A 26826-nucleotide genomic window follows, 5' to 3' on the forward strand; every position below is an offset into this window, starting at 1 on the left:
TGGACAATGAGGGTGAGGTTTGTAGAATAGCTTTAGTACTTGTGTGTCCAGTATATGTTTGTTTTAGGTTTAGTTGCATTCGTTGCATCCATATTACCATATCATTCAGTTTCAGAATGCAGATTAACTGCATTGAACTGGATTACACGAGGGTTGAATGAAAAGTAATGCCTCCACTTTCGTAACTCCTCAATAGAACGCAGTACTGGTATGTGGAAGGAACTGGCTTGTTTAGTAGACTCTCCTCTACAGTTCCATTTTGGTGGGAAGCCTTAGCAGAAAAAGTAATGCCTCCACCTTCATAACTCCTCAACAGATGGCAGTACTGGTATGTGGTAGGTACTGGCTTGTTCATGAGACTCTCCTCTACAGTTCCATTTTGGCAGGAAGCCTTAGCATTGTATTAGGTTCTTGTAGGTTTTTTCGGGCTATAGGGCCATGTTCTAGAGGCATTTCTTCTGACGTTTCGCCTGCATCTATGGCAAGCATCCTCAGAGGTAGTGAGGTCTGTTGGAAATAGGAAAATGGGTTTATATGTCTGTGGAATGACTGGGGTGGGGCAAAGAGCTCTTCTCTGCTGAAGCTAGGTGAGAATGTTTCAGCTGACCACCTTCATTAGCATTTGAAGGCCTGGCTGAGCCTGGGAAAATGTTCTGTTGAGAGGTGTTAAGATGTGCCTGGTTGTTTCCTCTCTGCTGTTTTGCAGTTGCAATTTTAGAGTTTTTTAATACTGGTAGCCAGATTTTGTTCATTTTCATGGTCTCCTCCTTTCTGTTGAAATTGTGGATTTCAGTGGCTTCTCTGTGTAGTCTGACATGGTGGTTGTTGGTGTGGTCCAGCATTTCTGTGTTCTCAAATAAAATGCTGTGTCCAGGTTGGTTCATCAGGTGCTCTGCTATGGCTGACTTCTCTGGTTGGAGTAGTCTGCAGTGCCTTCCATGTTCCTTGATTTGTGTTTGGGCGCTGCGTTTGGTGGTCCCTATGTAGACTTGTCCACAGCTGCATGGTATCCGGTAGACTCCTGCAGAAGTGAGAGGATCCCTCTTGTCCTTTGCTGAACGTACCATTTGTTGGATTTTCTTGGTGGGTTTGTAGATGGTTTGTATGTTGTGTTTCCTCATCAGTTTCCCTCTGTGGTCAGTGGTTCCCTTGATGTATGGCAGGAACACTTTTCCTCTGGGTGGATCTTCATCTTGACTCTCGTGGCTTGTTCTTGGTCTTGCAGCTCTTCTGATGTCTGAGGTGGAGTCTCCATTGGCCTGGAGAGCCCAGTTGAGGTGGTTCAGTTCATCTTGGAGGAGGTGGGGTTCGAAGATTCTTTTTGCACGCTCTGCCAAGGCTTTAATGCATTGTACGGTTGTGTTGTTAAAGTGTAAAGTATGGAACCCTGCGCAGATGGTCGGTCAATGCGACTTAAGCTTCGTATGCTGCAGGTACTGGCTTGTTCAGTAGACTCTCCTCTACAGTTCCATTTTGGCAGGAAGCCTTAGCATGGATCGGTTGTGTTGTTAAAGTGCAAAGTATGGAACTCATACTTTGATGGTTGGTCAATGTGACTTAAGTAACATGCAGTCATTAAATTCTTAACAGCAGAAGGTGTCACCCCAAAAGAGATTAATCAAAGAATGCAAGCTGTTTATGGTGATTGTGTGGATGTGAGTACTGTGTGTTGTTGGGCGAGTAAGCTTAAAGATGTTGAGGTGGGAACATCTGACTTGCTGAGTCCTGTGCATAGATGACTGAGTAAGTTTAAAGATGGTGAGGTGGGAACATCTGATCTGTGTGACAAAGAGTTGGATGTCCTGTGACAGCAACCACCGAGTTGCACAAGCAAAAGGTTGACAGATTGATTCAGGATGATAGTTGTATAACTCAAAGAGAAATTTGAAGCATAATTGGCATTTCACAAAAATGTGTGGGTCACATTATTGCTTTGCTTGGCTATCGGAATGTTCTGGGCATAGTTGTCATTGAGGGCAGCGTAGGCCCCCACCTTCCAGTTGGTCTGACATGCAGCGGAGAGTTCCCGCTTCTGCATCATGACTTCATGATGAATACCCAGGATGAGAGAACTGTGAGACGCTGGTTGCGGAAACAGTGTTGACGTCTTCCATGACAGTGTCAGAAAACTTGTACATCAGAAATGTATCCAATTGTCTGGTGATTATGTCGAAAAGTGAATAGTGGTAGTTAAAGAGCACACTCTAAGGATTATTTCTGCATTTGATTTATTAAAATACTCCCATCCAAACCCAAGTAACGAAGGTGGAGGCATTACTTTTCATTCAACCCTCGTATGAGTCTACGCAGCCATGTAATGCAGTTCAGTGCAATTAAACTGCATTATATAGCAATATAGGTGGGGTCTTAGTCTGATCTATTATGAAAACCTATTCTCTTGTATTGTTTTGGTTCTCTCTATACTTTTGGAGAACTATTAACAAATGTTTGGCTCCGTGTGTGCAAAGGAATGGGAGAAATGCTGGAAAGAGAACCGGAGCTGGAGACCCATTTGGCATAATGATACCTTTGCACGCCCCCCCCCCCCCTTTCCCTCTCCAATTATTTCTGCATTAGTCGGGGCCAAAGCAATTCAAGTATGGCTTTTAAAATGCAAATATATGTGGAAGCTTTGGGGATTCCTCCTTTCTTCTTCATATTTGCAAGTGGATGAAAATGCTAATAGCCAGCAGCTTTGGAACTGGGAAGAGGCACACTCCCCGCAATCCACCCTTCCTTCTGCCTCTCTCAGGCAGCGTCTGCACTGCAGAATTGACACAGTTTGGCATCACTTTATCTGCCATGCTTCGATACTCTGAAATCCTGGGAGATGTAGTTTTGCAAGGTCTGCCAAATAATGGAGGTGCCTCCCCAAACTGCAACTCCCAGGATTCCATAGCATTGAGCCTGGGTGTAAAACCACATTTATTCTGCAGTGTAGATGCACCCTGTGATTTGCAGGGAGCATCGTAATTCATCCACTTTTCTCGCTGCTGTTAAAACATCCTGGTTTCTCTCTCCTTTCTCCTCCTTCCTCGGCTATCTCCATTTGCTGCAGACTGGACTTCGAAATGCACCAGTTTGCATTCTATTAATTCTAGGAGTGTTATAGAGCTTGAATTTAGGGGTCTTTGCCAGGAGGCAGAGACCAATCAGACTCTTTAAAGAGTTAGTTATCCTGGCGAGACAGAGAGAAGCACCCAATCCCTGATTTTTCCCAATAAAAGGTCTCACCAAGTTGAAGGAAGCGCCACCGAGATGTTTTATTTGCGATTCAGCTGAAAAGGATGCAATGCAGCAATCATTCGCCAAGCAGAGCATGTGGTTACAGAAATAAATGCTATTTTTATAGAAATACAGAGTTGTATGGTTCAAATCTCCCACGTCCGCCCCCCAGCCGGTCTTCATCGTGATTGGCTAACGTGCCAACAGCTGGGAGGGGGCTCGTCCGCCCCCGGCGCACCTGGACTAATCAGGGAGCCGCTGCAGTGTGTCAGGGCCAATGAAAAAGCTTCTTCCGCTCTGGCGTCTCGACGAATCAGGAGGGAGGGAGGCGGGACGAGGGAAAAACAATGTATACTTGAGTGGATTATGAAGTAAGGAAATGCCAGGAAGGGCCTTCTAATCAAGCAGTTCTGTTGATTCATGAATGGTGATAATTGAATACAAACAGGAAAATCTGGGCTTTCTGTGGCGGCAAAACAGAAGGACAAAAGGGGCAATACTGGGTGAAGTTTTTGATGAATGATTGAGTGGGGCAACAGGGCGGAAAGGGGGATGCTTTTCGAAGGTGCCCCCCATCTCCAATTAGAAAAGTAATCAAAGTCTGCCAAGGGGCGACCTCCTTGCTGGGTGAAACTCCGAGGGCAAGGATGTCGCCTTTGTTTCTGTCCATGCAAAGATTTGTTGATAAGAGTTCTTTGTGATTGATTTAGGCTCGGCACCCTTTCAGTATCGGAGGCACTTCCTGGTGGGATTTCATCATAGGGAAAGGGGAGGAAAAGGTCAAGGAGGAAACCTCAGCCAGAAGGAAAATCATGAAAATATATCATAAGTCCATAGTCCATAAAGGGAAAAGTTCATGAGGGGGAAAGAGAGTCCCTTGTTTGTGAGATGGGGGATCATCAGGATCCCAGGTGTGCCTCAGATGGAAAAATTCAAATACTTTTGTGGCATGATTTTCAGTAATAAATTGGTTACTTTCTGGTGTAAACATATGAAAATAGGGTATAAAGCCTTGATTAAATGATACACACCAAACTGACCAAGGCTTAACCCTGATTATCCATCCTGGCATCCTTGTCCTTAGCAAAACTATAAATTACTATCTCTTATTTGGGGGGGGGGGGGTAATGTTCGACTTCAGGAGCTGAGAGAATTTTGTCCTTCCCAGTTGGTTTAGGAATCAGCAAACCACTGCAGCCTCTCCCTCTGCAGAATTAATCCAGTCTGGTCCCACTTAAACGTAATGCTCGATGCTATGGGATCCTGAGAGTTGTAGTTTGGAGAGGCACTCTTTGGCAAAGAAGACTCAAGACATTGTGAAACTGCAACTCCTAGGATTCCATTGCGTTGAGCCATAGCAATCAAAGTGGTGTCAAGCTGCATTCATTCTCCTGAGTAGATGCACCTTTTGATTCCATTTATCCAGGACTAAGGGCCAAGTTGTTGTTGTTGTTGTGTTTATTTATACCCTGCTTTTTATCTCCACAAGGAGACTCAAGTTGGATGATGATGTCCATTTGCCCAGGACGAAGGGCCAAGTTGTTGTTGTTGTTGTTGATTATGATGATGTTATTGTTGTTATGTTTATACCCTGCCTTTCCTTTCTCCACAAGGAGACTCAAGTTGGACTATGTCTCCCATTTACCCAGGATTAAGGGCCAAGTTGTTGTTGCTGTTGATGATGATGAATATGATGATGATGATGTTATTGCTGTTATGTTTATACCCTGCCTTTCCTCTCAAGTTGGACTGTGTCTCCCATTTATCCAGGTCTAAGGGCCATGTCGTTGTTGTTGTGGTTACACTTATTGTTACCCAGCTTTTTCACTCCATAAGGAGACTCCAAGTTGGACAATGACTCCCATTTGCTCAGGATTAAGGGCCAAGTTGTTGTTGTTGTTGCTGTTGTTGTGGCTGTTATGTTTATACCCTGCCTTTTCTCTCCACAAGGAGACTCAAGTTGGACTATGTCTCCCATTTACTTAGGTCTAAGGGCCACGTTGTTGTTGTTGTTGTTGTTGTTGTTGTTGTTGTTGTTGTTGTTATATTTATTTATACCCTGCTTTTTCTTTCCACAAGGAGACTCAAGTTAGACTATGACTCCCATTTACCCAGGATTAAGGGCCAAGTTGTTGTTGTTGATGATTATTATGTTATTGTTGTTATGTTTATGCTCTGCCTTTCCTCTACACAAAGAGACTCAAGTTGGACTGTGTCTCCCATTTATCCAGGTCTAAGGGCCATGTCGTTGTTGTTGTGGTTACACTTATTGTTACCCAGCTTTTTCACTCCATAAGGAGACTCCAAGTTGGACAATGACTCCCATTTGCTCAGGATTAAGGGCCAAGTTGTTGTTGTTGCTGTTGTTGTGGCTGTTATGTTTATACCCTGCCTTTTCTCTCCACAAGGAGACTCAAGTTGGACTATGTCTCCCATTTACTCAGGTCTAAGGGCCACGTTGTTGTTGTTGTTGTTGTTGTTGTTGTTGTTATATTTATTTATACTCTGCTTTTTCTTTCCACAAGAATACTCAAGTTAGACTATGACTCCCATTTACCCAGGATTAAGGGCCAAGTTGTTGATGTTGTTGTTGTTGATGATGATGATGATGATGTTATTGTTGTTATGTTTATACCCTGCCTTTCCTCTCCACAAGGAGACTCAAGTTGGACTATGTCTCCCACTTACCCAGGTCTAAGGGCCATATTGTTGTTGTTGTTATGTTTATTTACATCCAGCTTTTTCTCTCCACAAGGAGACTCAAGTTGGATGATGACTTCCATTTACCCAGAACTAAGGACCAAGTTGTTGTTGTTTTTGTTGTTGTTGTTGTTGTTGTTGTTACTGTCGTTATGTTTATACCCTGCCTTTCTTCTCCACAAGGAGACTCAAATTGGTCTATGTCTCCCATTTACCCAAGACTAAGGGTCACATTGTTGTTATTGTTGTTGTTAGGTTTATACCCTGCCGTTCCTCTCCACAAGGAGTCTCAAGTTGGACTATATTTTCCATTTACCCAGGTCTAAGGGCCACATTGTTGTTGTTGTTGTTTTTATTTATGCCCTGCTTTTTCTCTCCACAAGGACTATGACTCCCATTTACCTAGAACTAAAGGCCAAGTTGTTGTTGTTGTTGTTGTTATTGTTATGTTTATACCCTGCCTTCCTCTCCACAAGGAGACTCAAGTTGGACTATGTCTCCCATTTACTCAGGTCTAAGGACCACGTTGTTGTTGTTGTTGTTGTTGTTGTTGTTGTTATATTTATTTATACCCTGCTTTTTCTTTCCACAAGGAGACTCAAGTTAGACTATGACTCCCATTTACCCAGGATTAAGGGCCAAGTTGTTGATGATGATGATTATGTTATTGTTGTTATGTTTATGCCCTGCCTTTCCTCTCCACAAGGAGACTCAAGTTGGACTATGTCTCCCATTTACGCAGGACTAATGGCCACATTGTAGTTGTTATTGATGTTGTTGTTGTTAGGTTTATACCCTGCCTTTCCTCTCCACAATGAGACTCGTTGGACTGTGTCGCCCACTTAGCCAGGTCTAAGGGCCACATTGTTGTTGTTGTTATGTTTATTTACACCCTGCTTTTTCTCTCCACAAGGAGACTCAAGTTGGATGATGACTTCCATTTACCCAGAACTAAGGACCAAGTTGTTGTTGTTTTTGTTGTTGTTGTTGTTACTGTTGTTATGTTTATACCCTGCCTTTCTTCTCCACAAGGAGACTCAAGTTGGTCTATGTCTCCCACTTACCCAAGACTAAAGGCCACATTGTTGTTGTTGTTGTTAGGTTTATACCTTGCCGTTCCTCTCCACAAGGAGTCTCAAGTTGGACTATATTTCCCATTTACCCAGGTCTAAGGGCCACATTGTTGTTGCTGTTGTTGTTGTTATTTTGTTTTTATTTATGCCCTGCTTTTTCTCTCCACAAGGACTATGACTCCCATTTACCCAGAACTAAAGACCAAGTTGTTGTTGTTGTTGTTGTTATGTTTATACCCTGCCTTCCTCTCCACAAGGAGACTCAAGTTGGACTATGTCTCCCATTTACCCAGGTCTAAGGGCCACATTGTTGTTGTGGTGGTGATGGTGGTTGTTCTTATGTTTATTTATACCCTGCTTTGTCTCTCCACAAGGAGACAAAAGTTGGACTATGACTCCCATTTTCCCAGGTCTAAGGGCCACGTTGTTGTTGTGGCTGTTGTTGTTATGTTATGTTTGGCAGGGAAGGGGGAAACCCCATATAGGACTACAACTCCCCTTGATTCCACAGTTAAAAGTGGTGTCGAACTGCCTTAATCCTCCAGTGCAGGTGGCAATCTTGTCTGCACTTGTTCTGATTTCCACCTGTGAAATGTTGTGAAGCCACCTGCTACAAAGGCAGAGAGTGATCATAGCTTTCCTTTTTCTTTCCTTCCTTCCTCGCTTGCAGAACCCCAGCTGAAAGGAATCGTGACAAGGTTATTCAGCCAGCAGGAGTTCTTCCTGCAGATGCACCCCGACGGGACGATTGATGGGACCAAGGACGAAAACAGTGACTACAGTGAGTTCCCTCCACCTGTATTTCCTTTTGCATCCTGGTTATGAATCACGTGCCTTGCTTGTTTCGTGTCCCTATGGCACATGCAGGCGGTGGTTTTGCTTTGAGTTTGTGTGTGTGTGCATGTGTGTGCATGGGAAGTGCCAAATCACAGCCCTGCCAGGTATTTCTTGCATCAGGTTCACCTGTCAACCTTTCCACCGTTTCAATAAATCTTTCACGTTTGATTTTATTCTCTCGCCCCAGAAACAGGGCTGCCTCTCTCTGGGGTGGTGAGGAGTATAAAACTTACCTCCTTCCAAATGGGATTCAGTGGCCATAGAAGTATAGGATCATAGGGTTGGAAGGGACCTCCAAAGGCCATCTAGTCTAGTTGCCTACCGCCATACTGGATTGTGCAATCCAAGCACCCCTGGCAAAGGTCGTCCAGTCTCTGCTATGCTTAAACACCTCCAAAGATGGAATATAGAGCCATGTAGTTGGAAGAGGCTCCCAAAGGCCATCCAGTCCAACCCCCTTCTGCCATAAAGGCAAACACAATCCAAGCACTCCCAACAGTACATGTGAAAAAGATCTTTGAGTTAATGTATTGTCGAAGGCTTTCATGGCCGGAATCACTGGGTTGTTGTAGGTTTTTTGGGCTATATGGCCATGTTCTAGAGGCATTCTCTCCTGACGTTCCACCTGCATCTATGGCAAGCATCCTCAGAGGTAGTGAGGTCTGTTGAAACTAGGAAAAAGGGTTTATATATCTGTGGAATGACCAGGGTGGGACAAAGGACTCTTGTCTGCTGGAGCTAGGTGTGAATGTTTCAACTGATCACCTTGATTAGCATATAATGGCCTGACAGTGCCTCTAGCAAACTTTTGTTGAGAGGTGATTAGATGTCCTTGTTTGTTTCCTCTCTGTTGTTTTGCTGTTGTAATTTTAGAGTTTTTTTTTAATACTGGTAGCCAGATTTTGTTCATTTTCCTCCTTTCTGTTGAAATTGTCTACATGCTTGTGGACTTCAATTACATTCTAATCAAGGTGGTCAGTTGAAACATTCACACCTAGTAGTGAGGATGCTTGCCATAGATGCAGGTGAAACATCAGGAGAGAATGTCTCTAGAACATGGCCATCTAGCCCGAAAAAACCTACAACACCCAGATCTTTGAGTCCTCATGGACAACAAGTTAAACATGAGCCAAAAATGTGATGCTGCGGCAAAAAAGCCAATGGGATTTTGTCCTGCATCAATAGGAGCACAGTGTCTAGATCCAGGGAAGTCATGCTCCCCATGCTCTCTTCTGCCTTGGTCAGACCACACCTGGAATCACATTGTGTCCAATTCTGGGCACCACAATTGAAGGGAGATGTTGACAAGCTGGAATGTGTCCAGAGGAGGGTGACTAAAATGATCAAGGGTCTGGAGAACAAGCCCTATGAGGAACGGCTGAAAGAGCTGGACATGTTTAGCCTGAAGAAGAGAAGGCTGAGATGAGACATGATGAGGGCCATGTATAAATATATGAGGAGAAGTCCTAGGGAGGAGGGAGCAAGCTTGTTTTCTGCTTCCCTGGAGACTAGGACACAATGGAGCAATGGCTTCAACCTACAAGAAAGGAGATTCCTCCTGAACATGAGGAAGAACTTCCTGACTGTGAGAGCTGTTCAGCAGTGGAACTCTCTGCCCCGGAGCGTGGTGGAGGCTCCTTCTTTGGAGGCTTTTAAACAGAGGCTGGATGGCCATCTGTCAGGGGTGATTTGAATACAGTTTTCCTGTTTGGCAGAATGGGGTTGGACTGGATGGCCCATGAGGTCTCTTCCAACTCTAGGATTCTATGATTCTATGAACAGATGGCTATCCAGACTTGCAGACCTCCAGAAAAGAAGATTCTGAAGTCAGTCTATATTCTACTAGACAGGTGGCCTGCCCTATGACTGCAAACAGATAACAGAAAGAAAATAAAGGTGAGGCTCTTGGTACAGCCGTACCAGCACAACGGTAATAGATGTATTCCTTCTGTTGCAAAGTGGTCCATTCCCAAGCCAATTCCAGTTGACTTGAAGGAATAGTCTGGATGGGCAATTTGCTTCTGCTGCGGCTAAATGGAGTCAATGAAGGAGGAAATGCACAGCCACATCTTCTGGATTGAATCCGGGAAGGCAAACATCCGTGGCCGTCTTTTCCCACGCAGCCCCGGACTGCTAATGAAAAGGCTGCTATTTAAATAAGCGGGAATGGCTAATATTTGACTGGGTTTTTGGAAATTAAGCATCAACCCGGCGCATATTTTAATGCCACTCCTTTCGGGAGGCTTAGGCTTAAAATATGCCTGGAGGAGCAATGAGATGCAAAAGAGATCTTGGTAATATTTGGGCAGGAGGCTGAAATGGGTGCTGCCTATGGATCGTTGTGTAGAATCGTAAGATCTTGGACTTAGACAGACCTCGGAGGAAGGCAGTGCTAAAGAGCCCCCGAAAGATGGCCATCCAGCCTCATTTCAAGGCATTTCGCCCTCCCATTGCAGAAAGACACGTCTCAAGGTATTGCATTTGGTCTTCCAGCAGTTTGCAATTGCTGCAAGCCTGCTCCTCCAGGACTGTGGGCTTTCAGCATTTCCATCTGCTTGCAAGTCCTAAAAGGGAAAGTGCGCATCCATATTTCCTTTCCCATCCACACAGTGTCAGAGACCTCCATGGTTGCATCTACACCAGGCATGGGCAAACTTTGGCCCTCCAGGTGTTTTGGTCTACAACTCCCACAATTCCCACAATAATGTTATTATACACTCCCACAATAATGCTATTATTATTATTATTATTATTATTATTATTATTATTATTATTATTTCTGCTAGAAACTAGCAGATTTTAAGAAAAACAAAACCATGAATCATAGAATCATAGAATCAAAGAGTTGGAAGAGACCTCATGGGCCATCCAGTCCAACCCCATTCTGCCAAGAAGCAGGAATATTGCATTCAAATCACCCCTGACAAATGGCCATCCAGCCTCTGCTTAAAAGCTTCCAAAAAAGGAGCCTCCACCACACTCCGGGGCAGAGAGTTCCACTGCTGAACGGCTCTCACAGTCAGGAAGTTCTTCCTCATGTTCAGATGGAATCTCCTCTCTTGTAGTTTGAAGCCATTGTTCCATCGCGTCCTAGTCTCCAAGGAAGCAGAAAACAAGCTTGCTCCCTCCTCCTCCCTGTGGCTTCCTCTCACATATTTATACATGGCTATCATATCTCCTCTCAGCCTTCTCTTCTTCAGGCTAAACATGCCCAGTTCACTAAGCCGCTCCTCATAGGGCTTGTTCTCCAGACCCTTGATCATTTTAGTCGCCCTCCTCTGGACACATTCCAGCTTGTCAATATCTCTCTTGAATTGTGGTGCCCAGAATTGGACACAATATTCCAGATGTGGTCTAACCAAAGCAGAATAGAGGGGTAGCATTACTTCCTTAGATCTAGACACTATGCTCCTATTGATGCAGGCCAAAATCCCATTGGCTTTTTTTGCCGCCACATCACATTGTTGACTCATGTTTAACTTGTTGTCCACGAGGACTCCAAGATCTTTTTCACACGTACTGCTCTCGAGCCAGGCGTCACCCATTCTGTATCTTTGCATTTCATTTTTTCTGCCAAAGTGGAGTATCTTGCATTTGTCCACATTGAACTTCATTTTGTTAGTTTTGGCCCATCATCTCTCTAATCTGTCAAGATCGTTTTGAATTCTGCTCCTGTCCTCTGGACTATTGGCTCTCCCTCCCAATTTGGTGTCGTCTGCAAACGTGATGATCCTGCCTTCTAGCCCTTCATCTAAGTCGTTAATAAAGATGTTGAACAGGACCGGGCCCAGGACGGAACCCTGCGGCACTCCACTTGTCACTTCTTTCCAAGATGAAGAGGAAGCATTAGTGAGCACTCTCTGTGAGATGTGTATATGCGGAGATTCAGTTATGTGGATCACCACAAAAGTTTGATTCTATGTGCAGGCCAGAGAAACTGTGCTCCCCACACATTTCATAAAGTTTATGGCACAAAAAGGTTTTGCCTCCTACTCAAGTGTCACCTTCTTTTTAGGAACCAACCAATCAGGAATAAGCATCTAAAATCTAGGAACAAACCCAGATAAAAAAAAAAATCCCATGATTTCCAATTGCAGAGATATGTAAAGATTCGGATATTTGTCTCAAAACCGAAATTTTCCTGGACCTGGAAATCTTGTGTTTTTGTTTTTTGTTTTGCCTTTTTGATTGCTTCTGGGTTTACAGGGAACGGCATCTGGCCGCCCTAATGTTTGCTGTGGAAGCTCCTGGGATAAAGGTACAGTCTGGACAGGCCCCTAGATAGCTCTTTGAACTGTTAGGAACAGAGATATGCCAATGCAAAAAGAAACAGCCGAGTTTCAGAAATGTTCTTTTCATTTGCACAAAAACATCCTCGCTGTTTGCCAGGATGACATTGCCAGGGCTCTGCCTCATTCAGGCAGAGATTAACCAAACAAACTCCCAGTTTGTGTTAAGTGATTTGATTAAAACAGCACCTTACTTTCTGGCTGTTTTAATAGTACAAAACATAAAGATAGCATTCAGCCACAGAATATAAAACTAAACTGACAGCAAACGCTGTTGCAGGTTCAAGATAACACCGTAGTCAAAAGGTCCAGTCCAGTAGTCAAATGCCAAGAATTCAATGAGCAAAGTCCAGGGATCAAGAGTCTATACCGTAGTCCAAAGCCAGTCCAAAGATTCAAGGTTCCAAGGGTGCAAGAGACAGGTCAGGATACTGAAAATCCACAAACCTGGGGGAAAACCAGCAGCATCTACCACCAAAATAGGACAAATACGTTTCTCACGACGATCAGTTCCAAGGCTAGTTTCTTATATCCAGAAACACCCAGCTGCAACCCATCTCTTACATACCTCCACCCTTAATGGCTTTCACCCATGAACTCTTACTTAGAGATTACTCAATCCTTTAGAACTAAGACTTATATTAACCCTTCCATCACCAACTGCTAGGCCTACCACCACCAACCACCAACAACAGCAGAACATGATACTCGCTTCCTTTAAAATACCTTGGTTTAAATAATGTTCTCAAGAGACCAAAAATAAAGTAGTCTTCCTTAAAATAACATTGTTGGTTTACTCACAAACTTAATGTATTCAGCGTACAGGTAGATTGCTTATCAATCCAGTTACAAATAGGATTTGAAATAGTTTCTCTGTGCAGGTAACACAGGGCATCTTTCTTAGCCTCAACAGTCTATAGTTCAAAGCACCTCTCTGGTCTGTGAGTCTAATAGAGTCTCTAAAGCAGTGGTTCTCAACCTGTGGATCCCCAGGTGTTTTGACCTATAACTCCCAGAAATCCCAACCAGTTTACCAGCTGTTACAATTTCTGGGAGTTGAAGGCCAAAACATCTGGAGACCCACAGATTGAGAACCACTGGTCTAAAGCATTCAGTTTTGAATGACTTCTAAAAGCAAACTGTTTCTAAAATGGAGTCTGAGTCCTGAATAGTCCCAGTTTCGAATGACTTCTAAAAGCATACTGTTTCTAAAATGGAATCTGAATCCTGAATAGTCCCAGTTTCTAATCACTTCTAAAAGCAAACTGTTTCTAAAATGGAGTCTGAGTCCTGAATAGTCCCAGTTTTGAATGACTTCTAAAAGCATACTGTTTCTAAAATGGAATCTGAATCCTGAATAGTCCCAGTTTTGAATGACTTCTAAAAGCATACTGTTTCTAAAATGGAGTCTGAGTCCTGAATAGTCCCAGTTTCGAATGACTTCTACAAGCAAACTGTTTCTAAAATGGAGTCTGAGTCCTGAATAGTCCCAGTTTCGAATGACTTCTAAAAGCATACTGTTTCTAAAATGGAGTCTGAGTCCTGAATAGTCCCAGTTTCGAATGACTTCTAAAAGCATACATTTTCTAAAATGGAGTCTGAGTCCTGAATAGTCCCAGTTCCGATCACGTGGCCTGTAGTCCTTCCCACAACATAGAGTTAAGGAAAACAGCATACCAATACACACATATACAACAGAGTAAGCAATCTGAATTGTATACATAACTAAGTACGAGTATAGGAGGCTTAAAGAAGGTTGATATTTCCAGCCTCCTTTACAATATTTAAGCCTGGCCCTCCCTTCCACTTCTCTTATCATAGAATCCTAGAATCCTAGAGTTGGAAGAGACCTCATGGGCCATCCAGTCCAACCCCATTCTGCCAAGAAGCAGGAATATTGCATTCAAAGCACCCCTGACAGATGGCCATCCAGCTTCTGTTTCAAAGCTTTCAAAGAAGGAGCCTCCACCACACTCCGGGGCAGAGAGTTCGACTGCTGAACGGCTCTCACAGTCAGGAAGTTCTTCCTCATGTTCAGATGGAATCTCCTCTCTTGTAGTTTGAAGCCATTGTTCCCTTGCGTCCTAGTCTCCAGGGAAGCAGAAAACAAGCTTGCTCCCTCCTCCTCCCTGTGGCTTCCTCTCACATATTTATTCATGACTATCATGTCTCTTCTCAGCCTTCTCTTCTTCAGGCTAAACATGCCCAGCTCTTTAAGCTGCTCCTCATAGGGCTTGTTATCCAGACCCTTGATCATTTTAGTAGCCCTCCTCTGGACACATTCCAGCTTGTCAATATCTCTCTTGAATTGTGGTGCCCAGAATTGGACACAATATTCCAGGTGTGGTCTAACCAAAGCAGAATAGAGCATGGGGAGCATGACTTCCTTAGATCTAGACACTATGCTCCTTTTGATGCAGGCCAAAATCCCATTGGCTTTTTTTGCCACCACATCACATTCCTGGCTCATGTTTAACTTGTTGTCCACGAGGACTCCAAGATCTTTTTCACACGTCCTGCTCTTGAGCCAGGCATTGTCCCCCATTCTGTCTCTTTGCATTTCGTTTTTCCTGCCAAAGTGGAGTCTCTTGCATTTGTCCCTCTTGAACTTCTTTTTGTTAGTTTTGGCCCATCATCTCTCTAATCTGTCAAGATAGTTTTGAATCCTGCTCCTGTCCTCGGGAGTATTGGCTATCCCTCCCAATTTGGTGTCTTCTCCAAGCTAAACACCCCCAGCTGCTCCTCAGAGGGATTCATGGCTTCCAGACCTTTGGCCATTTAAAGACCACCCTGGCTTGATCTTACAAGCTTCTTCATTCAGAGTCTGATGGAATCTCCTTCTTTGGAGGTTTTTCATCTGGGTTGGGGTGGCCATCTGTCGGGAGAGCTTTGATTGCATCTTCCTGCAGAAAGGGGCTGGACTGGATGTTTTTATGGTCTCTTCCAATTCTATGATTCCAAGAAGTGGAGGAATGCAGATGCCCATTTTGGTGGAGTCTCTTCTCCTTCCCGTCCTCAGCAGCCTGGGAGACAGCCCTTCATGGCAAGACAAATGGGTGGCAGCGGATGAGTGATGGCAGCCATTTGCCTTCATTATCGGTGGTGATGTGCTCCATTTTCCCCTTCCTCTCCCTCCATCAGAAGCGCTTATAAATAGACCTGTTAATTGCAAGGTTTGGGCAGGATGCTGTAGCGCCGAGGTTTGGAAATAGTTGATGTGCCGAAGCTGGAGAGGCGACGCTTCCACTTCTCTCTCACACCCTGCCATGCGCACCGCCCCAGGAGCCCAGATGATTTTCCTGGGAGAAATCACAGGCACTTCCTGGCTTTTTAGTTTGGGTGGTTGCATTGTGGGACTTTTTACTGCAGAGCATTTGCATGAAGAAAACACAATTTGGTATGAAGAAAGAGACACCTGTTTTGCAAAAGGAAGCATTCCCCATTACCACTAAACAAATGTCCATGTTGAGTGTGTTTCATCTACTCCGGTGCTGTTTCTCATTTAGAACAAAAATATGTACACTGTGTTCCCTCACTTATCACGGGTGTTATGTTCCAGGACCACCCGCGAAAAGTGAAAATCCGCAAAGTAGGGATGCTATATTTATTTTAATGTTTATACATTATTTTAATAGTTATATATCATTTTAAGTCTTTATAAACCTTCCCCACACACTTCTACACTGTCACAATGCCGGGGCTCTGCCGTTATTCCGGCAGAGGTGAACCAAACAAATTCCGAGATTGTGTTAAACAATTTAATTAAAGTAGCACTTACTGTCTGGCTGTTTTAATAGTCCAAAACATAAAACGTAGAGATAGCACTCAGCCACAGAATATAAAACAAAAACTGACAGCAAAGACTGTTGCAGGTTCGAGATAACACTGTAGTCAAAAGGTCCAGTCCAGTGGTCAAACGCTGAGAGTTCAGTGAGCAAAGTCCAGGGATCAAGAGTCTATACCGTAGTCAAAAGCCAGTCCAGAGATTCAGAGTTCCAGGGTTCCAAGAGTACAAGATACAGGTCGGGATACCAAAAATCCACAAACCTGGGGGGAAACCAGCAGCATCTACCACCAAAATACAACAAATACTTTTCTCCCGAAGATCATTCCCTAGGCATTATATCCAGAAACACCCAGCTGCAACCTATCTCTTGAAGAGCTCCACCCTTAATTGCTTTCACCCATGAACTCTTACTTACAGATTACTCAACCCTTTAGAACGAAGACTTACATTAACCCTTCCATAACCAACTGTTAGGCCTACCACTACCAACCACCAACAACTGCAGAACATGAGACATGACATACACTACATAACCCTCCTTGAACATGTTGTTCACGTAATCCTCGGCTCCAGCTTTACCCACAGAGCCAGCCTCTCCATAAAGACAAACACTTAGAATCATAGAATCAAAGAGTTGGAAGAGACCTCCTGGGCCATCATCCAGTCCAACCCCATTCTGCCAAGAAGCAGGAATATTGCATTCAAATCACCCCTGACAGATGGCCATCCAGCCTCTGCTTAAAAGCTTCCAAAGAAGGAGCCTCCACCACACTCCGGGGCAGAGAGTTCCACTGCTGAACAGCTCTCACAGTCAGGAAGTTCTTCCTCGTGTTCAGGTGGAATCTTCTCTCTTGTAGTTCGAAGCCATTCTTCCATTGCGTCCTAGTCTCCAGGGAAGCAGAAAACAAGCTTGCTCCCTCCTCCCTGTGGCTTCCTCTCACGTATTTATACATGGCTATCATATCTCCTCTCAGCCTTCTCTTCTTCAGGCTAAACATGCCCAGTTCCCTAAGCCGCTCCTCATAGGGCTTGTTCTCCAGACCCTTGATCATTTTAGTCACCCTCCTCTGGACACATTCCAGCTTGTCAATATCTCTCTTGAATTGTGGTGCCCAGAATTGGACACAATATTCCAGATGTGGTCTAACTTATAAGTCCATATTGAAAAACTGCAAAATAGGGAGTCCATGAAAAATGAACTGTGAAGGAGCGAGGTACCACTGTACTATTCTTTGTATCCCTTTTATTAAGCGTATTGGCTACCTTTCACGGAGTAACATTTTCCTCACCCAGTCAGACTTGGAGGTTTGTTGTTGGAGCTGGTTTTTAAAGCAATATGCATTTGAAACGTGAGGAATGCCCCTGTATTTAGAACTCTTGGGTTGTCCATACTGCTTTCCCCATGTGGAACTGGCCCAATAGTTGCTTTTCTTAACTCTTTTTTTTTAAATCACTCTTCTTCATAATATTAAATTCACTGTTGTGCTCCAGGCCTGGATATAAGTATACATATATTGTAAAACACATATAGTAAGAATATTAAAAATCAGGAATACAATAGGAAGATATGCAATCCAAAAAGCTTTAGCAAAAGGTGAGAACCAAACAATAATCTATCATAAAGTTCCAGAGGTGACAAAGTCCAAGAATAGACAGGAATCACAGATACAGCTTAAGTCCACAATTGGGATATAACTAGTCAGATCTGAACAGAAACATAGAAAACTTCCAGGATATAAGAAATCCAGAATCAAAGCTTGACTTGAACCAGAAACAAGAGAACTCAGGTTTAGCTTCTCACTCTAACGCAGTATTGCCTGAACTGACCTTAAGGTAAACACCTTATTATTATTATTATTATTATTATTATTATTATTATTATTTACTATATTTGTATTTGTCAGCCCACGGGCGACTCAAGGCGGTTTACAGAGGTAAAATTCAATGCCCAGCAACATCATAAAACATTTAAAACATTAACATAAATATACAATCATAACAAGGTCAATAAAACACAGATCATTAAAATCTCCTAGTTAAAATCAAGGTCCAATCTCATCATTCAATCGTTCCATATTCCTATGCCTTTTCAAACACTTGCTCAAACAGCCAGGTCTTGACTTTCCTCCGGAATGCTAAAAAAGAGGGGGGTCGATCTAATGTCTCTAGGAAGGGTGTTCCATAGCCGAGGGGCCACCACTGAGAAGGCCCTGTCTCTTGTCCCCAAAAATCCTGTTCCACAACTTGTTGTTTAATAGACACCCATGAAATCGTTCTGTTTCCCCATGAATTTCATTCACAGCTTTCCCACGTAATCCCTCTGGATGAGATTTTTTGACTTAATTTTTTCTATTTTTGGCTCTGATTTCTAAACGAAGACCTTCGTTGATCTCCGTAGCTGCAGGTGGCTTCCCAAGGGAACCCTCCTTTTCACTCAGCTCTTCCCTCGATTCCTTATCTGCTGTTGCTACTTCTGACTCCCCTGAATGCCCTTGAGGCCCTGCACTTTTCAATCTGGTTTTCTCACAGACAGAACCATCATTTCCCAGACTTGGAGTCCTCGTGGACAACAAGTGAAACATGAGCCAACAATGTGATGTGGCGGCAAAAAAAGCCAATGGGATTCTGGCCTGCATCAATAGGAGCATAGTGTCTAGATCTAGGGAAGTCATGCTACCCCTCTATTCCGCCTTGGTTAGACCACACCTGGAATATTGTGTCCAATTCTGGGCACCACAATTCAAGAGAGATATTGACAAGCTGGAATGTGTCCAGAGGAGGGCGACTCAAATGATCAAGGGTCTGGAGAACAAGCCCTATGAGGAGCGGCTTAAGGAGCTGGGCATGTTTAGCCTGAAGAAGAGAAGGCTGAGAGGAGATATGATAGCCATGTATAAATATGTGAGAGGAAGCCACAGGGAGGAGGGAGCAAGCTTGTTTTCTGCTTCCTTGGAGACTAGGACGCGGAACAATGGCTTCAAAGTACAAGAGAGAAGATTCCATCTGAACATGAGGAAGAACTTCCTGACTGTGAGAGCCGTTCAGCAGTGGAACTCTCTGCCCCGGAGTGTGGTGGAGGCTCCTTCTTTGGAAGCTTTTAAACAGAGGCTGGATGGCCATTTGTCAGGGGTGATTTGAATGCAATATTCCTGCTTCTTGGCAGAATGGGGTTGGACTGGATGGCCCATGAGGTCTCTTCCAACTCTTTGATTCTATGATTCTATGATTCTATGATTCTATCATTCTATCATTTAATACAAAAAGGGGGGAAAGAAGGGAAAGCTAAGGACATTGAAAGGATATGGCAGGCATGGGCAAACTTGGGCCCTCCAGGTGTTGGACTTCAACTCCCATAATTCCGGGTGTTAGGAATTGTGGAAGTTGAAGTCCAACACCTGGAGGGCCCAAGTTTGCCCATGCCTGCTGTAGTGGGTTCATTGCCTACGTTTCTTTAAAGACTGGGATTCTTCAGCCATATTCTTCAGCTCAAGTTTGCAAAAGGGGTGTTGTGCCGTTCTTCCCTTCTGTGTCATTGACTCACAAACATCCCCTTTTCTCTCCCACAGCCCTCTTCAATCTGATTCCGGTGGGGCTCCGTGTGGTGGCCATCCAGGGCGTGAAGGCCGGCCTCTATGTGGCCATGAATGCCGAGGGCTATCTCTACAGCTCAGTAAGTTCACGGGTTTTGCGGTATCTTTGAGATGATATGTGTGGTCAAGAGTCTCTGGTTAAAGCTGGAGCACATCTCAGGTTCTCAACCAAGGAGTCAATCCTCAACCGTTGGTCCTCCAGATGTTTTGGACGTGAAATCCCAGAAGGCTCAGCCTAGAAGGGTGCCACGCTCTGGAATATGTCGTAGCCAATTCATTGGAAATTGATGGAAAGATACCCACTCATAATATGTTCTTGACTTGCTCGTTTGCCTTACAGTTGGATCTGTAAAGTAGGAGATGATTGCTGAAGGCTTTCATAGCCAGAATCACTGAGTTGCTGGGAGTTGTTCGAACTGTATCGCCATGTTCCAGAAGCATTCTCTCCTGACATTTCACCTGCATCTGTGACTAATAGCATATTTAGGGGTTCTGTTGCAGTGAAGCAAGTGATGTGTGTGTGTGTGTGTGTGTCTACCTGTCTGCCTATCTCTCTATCTGTGGAATGATGTCCAGGGTGGGAGAAAGCACCCTTTTCGCAATGGTTCTCAACCTGTGGGTCTCCAGATGTTTTGGCCTTCAACTCCCAGAAACAGCTGGTAAACTGGCTGGGATTTCTGGGAGTTGTAGGCCAAAACACCTGGTGACCCACAGGTTGAGAAGCACTGTGTTAAAGCAAGTGTGAATGTTGCAGTTAGCTAATTTGAATTAGCATTGGAGGGGCCCTGAAATTTGCAAAGTCAATCGTTGAGGTTATCTGCATAGAGGTAGCCTGGCCGCTGTTGCCTGGAGGCATCCCCTGTTTGCGGTGTGTGAACTGGCACTTGATTGTTAGCTGTCTGGAGTTCCCCTGTTTCTGAGTGGTGTTCATTATTTACATGCAAATGCGAGTAAATTATTATTATTATTGTGCTGCCATGCGCTGGGCCTGTAATAATTGATTTTTTAAACAGGACGTGCTCTTTGTGCCCAGCGAGGAGCCAGGGTGCCTCTGGTGAGAGGCCTTCAAGGATTTTCCCATACACAGTCTTTAGAGGGCTTGAAATGTTTCACAAAGTTCTTTATTATTGCTTAGGCCTTCAATAAAACAACAAACACTTCTTGGATCTTCAACAGATTAAACAAATGCTTCTTAACTTGCCCCAAAATGGACAGGCACCTTGCTTGGAGAACTATTTCTTTCTTTAACAAGGAAAACCCTTTTTTAACCCCTCCCAGGCAATCTGCTGTCTAAGCTTTGCTGATGTGGGTTCTACTACCGGATCCAATCTGCGTCTTGGGTCCCGAGTAGACCTACCAGTCAAGGCTATGTAGATTCTCCAGCTGGAGTTCTTTGGGTCTGTAAAACTGTTTTCTTCCAAAACGTTAGGACTGTTTCCCTCAGATGTTGTAAAGCCGAGAGGCTGTAAGCTCCCAGCCAGAGCTTTGGGACTGTTTTTCCCTGGAATTTTTGCCCCGGGTGCTGTAGGAAATAAAGCTTTTTTACGGATGGAGCTAATCCACGTCCTGTAGCTTAGCTTTCCACTAGAAGACTGAACTAAAAATGGCTCCCTCTCTTCCCATGGCCCTGGGGAAAGGGGCGGAACCAAAACGTAATAATTTTTTTGTCGTGTCAGGAGCATCCTGTTGTGAGAGAATTGGCCGTCTGCAAGGACGTTGCCCAGGGGATGCCCTGATGAATAGATGTTTTTATCATTCTTGTGGGAGGCTTCTCTCATGTCCCCGCATGAGGAGCTGGAGCTGATAGAGGGAGCTCATCCGCCTCTCCCCGGATTCGAACCTGCGACCTGTCGGTCTTCAGTCCTGCCAGCACAGGGCTTTAACCCACTGCACCACCGGGGGCTCCTTAACAATGATAGACAGGTGGCTATCCCTATGATTGCAAACCAAGGGAAGCCACCTGGTTGCAAATGCATGGAACCTTGGAATATATGCAAACACACAATAGAAAGAAAATTAAGCTGAAGCTCCTGGTATAGCCATACCAGCACATTTACTGTCTTGACTCTGGTGCTTTTAAATACCAGATAAAACCAGATAACCAGATAAAAACACCAGACTTAAGGCAGTAAACATTGAACTCAGAAACAGAAGAATTCCAGACAATAAGCAATCAAGGGCCAGTTAAAACCTCCCAAACAGAGGATGCCTCCAGGCAACAGAGGCTAGGCTACCTCTATGCAGATACACTCACTGATTGACTTTGCTGCTTCATGGCTACTCAATGCTATTCAAGCTTGCACATTGCAACATTCACACTTGCTTTAAGGGCTCTTTCTCCCACCCTGGACATAATTCCACAGGTATATATACAGTCCACTTGCTTCCCTACCAACAGAACCTCTGAAAATGCCATTGAGCCACAGATGCTGGCAAAACATCAGGAGAGAATGCTGCTGGAACATGGCCATAGAGCCTGAAAAACTCACAGCAACCTAGGAGATGATTGTCTGCTTTTGGTCACTATCTAGATGTCCAATATAGTACGGCTGGCGCTGAAGGTTTCTGTGTCCAAAACATTGGGGAACCATTGTCACAGAGAGAATTTATTTCCTCAGTGGGACCAGTATCCATAGCTTCGTTTATCACTGATGTGTCTCCTCTTGGCATTTTTTGGTTCATCCAATGCAACTTGAATGGTATTCTTGAGCTGGAAGCCCTTCATTGGAAATTACACATTATAACAAATGGCTTTTCAGTTAGGTCCATCGTAAAGAGGAAGTTGGGTCGCGGCTTTGGACCTTCCAGATAGTTTTTGACATTAAGTTCCAGAGTATTCGTGTTCTAGTATGGCCAATGGTGAGGCTTCTGGGTGTTGAAGTCCCAAATTTGAGGGGAATGTTGTTACAGAGGGAATTCCATCACTATATTTCAGGACCAGCATTATTGATCTGCACCGACAATATATGACTCTGTAGTGTTCTTGGGTTGGAAGTCATAGAATCATAGAATCAAAGAGTTGGAAGAGACCTCCTGGGCCATCCAGTCCAACCCCATTCTGCCAAGAAGCAGGAATATTGCATTCAAATCACCCCTGACAGATGGCCATCCAGCCTCTGTTTAAAAGCTTCCAAAGAAGGAGCCTCCACCACACTCCCTCCGGGGCAGAGAGTTCCACTGCTGAACGGCTCTCACAGTCAGGAAGTTCTCCCTCATGTTGAGATGGAATCTCCTCTCTTGTAGTTTGAAGCCATTGTGCATGTGACAGAGCTCAGGTTGCATTGCAGCATAGAATCATAGAATCATAGAGTTGGAAGAGACCTGCTGGGCCATCCAGTCCAACCCCATTCTGCCAAGAAGCAGGAATATTGCATTCAAATCACCCCTGACAGATGGCCATCCAGCCTCTGTTTAAAAGCTTCCAAAGAAGGAGCCTCCACCACATTCTGGGGCAGAGAGTTCCACTGCTGAACAGCTCTCACAGTCAGGAAGTTCTTCCTCATGTTCAGATGGAATCTCCTCTCTTGTAGTTTGAAGCCATTGTTCCTTTGCGTCCTTGTCTCCAAGGAAGCAGAAAATAAGCTTGCTCCCTCCTCCCTGTGGCTTCCTCTCACATATTTATATGTCCTCCTTTCAATGGGATTCACTGTTCTCGCAGGTTCTCCTGTCCTTGCAAAGCCCAGGAACGTGGATTCCTTTGTGTCGTAGTGTGATCTTGGTTTAATTGCTGACCTTAACAAGGAAAATCGTGTTCCACAACTGGCTGCGTCTCCTCTCGTGCTTCGAGTGGGTGCCTATTAAAGAAGGACCGTATATATTTTGGCATATATACGTGGCTTACATCGTTAAAATAAAATCAATTTTTATAATACAGTAAATCAGTTTTTATAATGCAGTGAAATTTTGTTACGTTAAGCTTGCCTTAATTGGCTTTTAATGACTGTATTTCAGGATTAATATCATCAATACAGTGACAATGACTTACTTAGGCGATCTTTCGTAGTCCGAGGATGGTGGTCCTCCAAGTGTAGTGTCCTGGGGGTGGGTCCGATTCTTGATCTGCATCTTCTCATGTAAGCCACCCCGAGTCCCCATCGGGGAGATGGTGACGGGGTGTAAATAAAGTTTATTATTATTATTATTATTATTATTATTATTATTATTATTATTCTCCCGCAGTGAGGGAATTGGTTTCCAGGTGGAAGGCAGTCTCAGTTGGCTTGACGCGTCTTGCTCTTTGCACGTTTATCTCTTTCGCCTTCCATTCATGCCTCTTCAAATTCTACAGCACTGCTGGTCACAGCTGGCCTCCAACTGGAGCGCTCAAGGGCCAGGGCTTCCAGTTCTTAGTGTCTGCGCCACACTTTTTAAGGTTGGCTTTGAGCCCATCTTTCAATCTCTTTTCCTGTCCTTCAACATTCTGTTTTCCATTCTTGAGTTTGGAATGCCACGGTCACGTCTAGTCTGGACTATTGCAACACCCTGTATGTGGGCCTTCCGATGTCTACGACCCAAAAGCTTCGTATTGTTCAGAACGCGGCAGCCAGGTTACTCACAAGAACGCCATGAAATGCCATAGAACACCTTCATTGCTGCAACATTGACATTGGCTTCCAACTGAGTGCCGTGACCTGTCTAAGATGCTAGCTCTGACCACAGGGAGGAGGGAGCAAGCTTGTTTTCTGCTTCCTTGGAGACTAGGACGCGGAACAATGGCTTCAAACTACAAGAGAGGAGATTCCATCTGAACATGAGGAAGAACTTCCTGACTGTGAGAGCCGTTCAGCAGTGGAACTCTCTGCCCCGGAGTGTGGTGGAGGCTCCTTCTTTGGAAGCTTTTAAGCAGAGGCTGGATGGCCATCTGTCAGGGTTGATTTGAATGCAATATTCCTGCTTCTTGGCAGGGGGTTGGACTGGATGGCCCAGGAGGTCTCTTCCAACTCTTTGATTCTATGATTCTATGAAAACTCTTTACGGCCAGGGTCCATCGTACCTTAGGGACCGCCTCTCCTCCTCCCATCATCGGAGGTCGCAACGACCAGCCCAACGTGACTTACTCCATATACCGGGTCCTAGAGAAGTGCCCTTGGAAAGGACCAGGCGCAGGTGGGCTTTCTCTATTTCTGCCCCTGCCTTATTGTGGAATTCCTTGCCGCCCTACGTGAGAGCCACACGTGACTGAGGGCCTTTTACTCTTGCACTTAAGACCTGGCTTTTTACTAGAGCATTCGATCTCTGTTGATTTTTAATTTTTGTATGTATGTATTTTATCTTTTATAATTTAGCTGTAAATCGCCTGGAGCATTCTCGGATGGAGGGTGATAAGTTTTTAAATGATGATGATGATGATGATGAATAGAGCAACTGCTTTGGTAGATGGTGGTCAGGCATCCAGACAATGTGGCCGGTCCAGTGGAGTTGATGGCGGAGGGCCATCGCTTCAATGCTGGTGGTACTTTGCTTCTTCCAGCACACTGACGTTTATCCGCTTGTCTTCCCAAGAGATTTGCAGGATTTTCCGGAGGCAGCGCTGATGGAATCGTTTCAGGAGTTGCATGTGACGTCTGTAGACAGTCCACGTCTCGCAAGCATATAGCACGGTTGGGAGGACCATAGCTTTATAAACAAGCCCCTTGCTATCCCTACGGATGTCCTCAAACACTCTCTGCTTCATTCAGAAGATTGTTGCACTTGCAGAGCTCAGGCGGTGTTGAATTTCGGTGTCAATGCTGACTTTTGTGGAGAGGTGGCTGCCAAGGGAGCAGTGACTATGTATAGTATTAGCATAGGGTATAGTACTAGTTAGGCCTATGTGAATAGTAACTCTCAAGCAACCAGAAACAAGTGTGAATGTTGCAATAAGCAAGCTTGAATAGCATTGAGTAGCCATGAAGCTGTAAAGTCAATTAGTGAGGGTATCTGCAGAGAAGTAGCCTGGCCTCTGTTGCCTGGAGGCATCCTCTGTTTGGGAGGTGTTCACTGGCCCTTGATTGCTTGTAGAATCATAGAGTTGGACCTCATGGGCCATCCTCATGGGCCATCCAGTCCAACCCCATTCTGCTAAGAAGCAGTAATATTGCATTCGAAGTGCCCCTGACAGATGGCCATCCAGCCTGTTTCAAAGCCTCCATAGAAGGAGCCTCCACCACACTTTGGTGCAGAGAGTTCCACTGCTGAACAGCTCTCATAGTCAGGAAGTTCTTCCTAATGTTCAGGTGGAATCTCTTTTCCTGTAGTTTGAAGCCATTGTTCCATTGCATCAGCCAAACCCCATGGATGCCGGTTAACTGAGAGTCTACCTTATTAGAATTCGTCTTGAGACACCCTCCTAGTGACTGGAGATGAGGTTTCAATGACAGATAAATGGAGCCATTACAAGGGCCACGGTTGCGTTTTTGTATTCTGTGGCACCACTTTGAATTAGCATATAAATTGATCATAATCTAGAACAAATCTGTATGGAACGACAAAGCAAAATGGATGGGTCAAAGCAGAAGGTGGGTGCCATTGAGGGGAGGGGAGACGGAGAGGATCCAGTTGCCTTACAGCAACATTTCTCAGCCTGGGGGGTCAGGACCCCTGGAGGGGTCGCAAGGGGGGTGTCAGAGGGGTCACCAAAGACCAGTATTTTCTGTTGGTCCTGGGGGTTCTGTGTGGGAAGTTTGGCCCAATTCTATCGTTGGTGGGGTTCAGAATGCTCTTTGATTGTAGGTGAACTATAAATCCCAGCAAGCACAACTCCTAAATGTCAAGGTCTATTTTCCCTAAATCCACCAGTGTTCACATTTGGGCATTATTCATGCCAAGTTTGGTCCAGATCCATTGTTGTTTGAGTCCACAGTGATCTCTGAATGTAGGTGAACTACAACTCCAAAACCAAAGGACACTGCCCACCAAACCATTCCAGTATTTTCTGTTGGTCATGGGAGTTCTGTGTTCCAAGTTTGGTTCAATTCCATCATTGGTGTGGTTCAGAATGCTTTTTGGTTGTAGGTGAACTATAAATCCCAGCAAGCACAACTCCTAAATGTCATGGTCTGTTTTCCCTAAATCCACCAGTGTTCACATTTGGGCATATTGAGTGTTCATGCCAAGTTTGGTCCAGATCCATTGAGTCCACAGTGCTCTCTGGATCTAGGTGAACTACAACTCCAAAACTCAAGGTCCATGACCACCAAACCCTTCCAGTATTTTCTGTTGGTCATTTGAGTTCTGTGTGCCAAATTTGGTTCAATTCAATCATTGGTGAAGTTCAGAATGCTCTTTGATTGTAGGTCAACTATAATTCCCAGAAAGTACAACTCCCAAATGACAAAATCAATCCC

At 44.5% G+C, this 26826-nt stretch overlaps 1 protein-coding gene across 3 annotated transcripts in view; it reads left to right on the forward strand.

Annotated features, from left to right (window-relative positions):
• The window catches only part of FGF12 (fibroblast growth factor 12), a 404357-nt gene that overhangs the window by 272308 nt on the left and 105223 nt on the right, over positions 1–26826 (forward strand). For all 3 annotated transcript variants that reach the window (XM_060767257.2, XM_060767256.2, XM_060767254.2), the window contains 2 exons: positions 7669–7779; positions 19478–19581. In XM_060767257.2, coding sequence (XP_060623240.1) covers positions 7669–7779; positions 19478–19581 — 215 coding nt within the window. The remainder of the gene's footprint in view (positions 1–7668; positions 7780–19477; positions 19582–26826) is intronic.

This window comes from Anolis sagrei, chromosome 3 (assembly GCF_037176765.1).
Source record: "Anolis sagrei isolate rAnoSag1 chromosome 3, rAnoSag1.mat, whole genome shotgun sequence".
Taxonomy (NCBI): Eukaryota; Metazoa; Chordata; class Lepidosauria; order Squamata; family Dactyloidae; genus Anolis; species Anolis sagrei.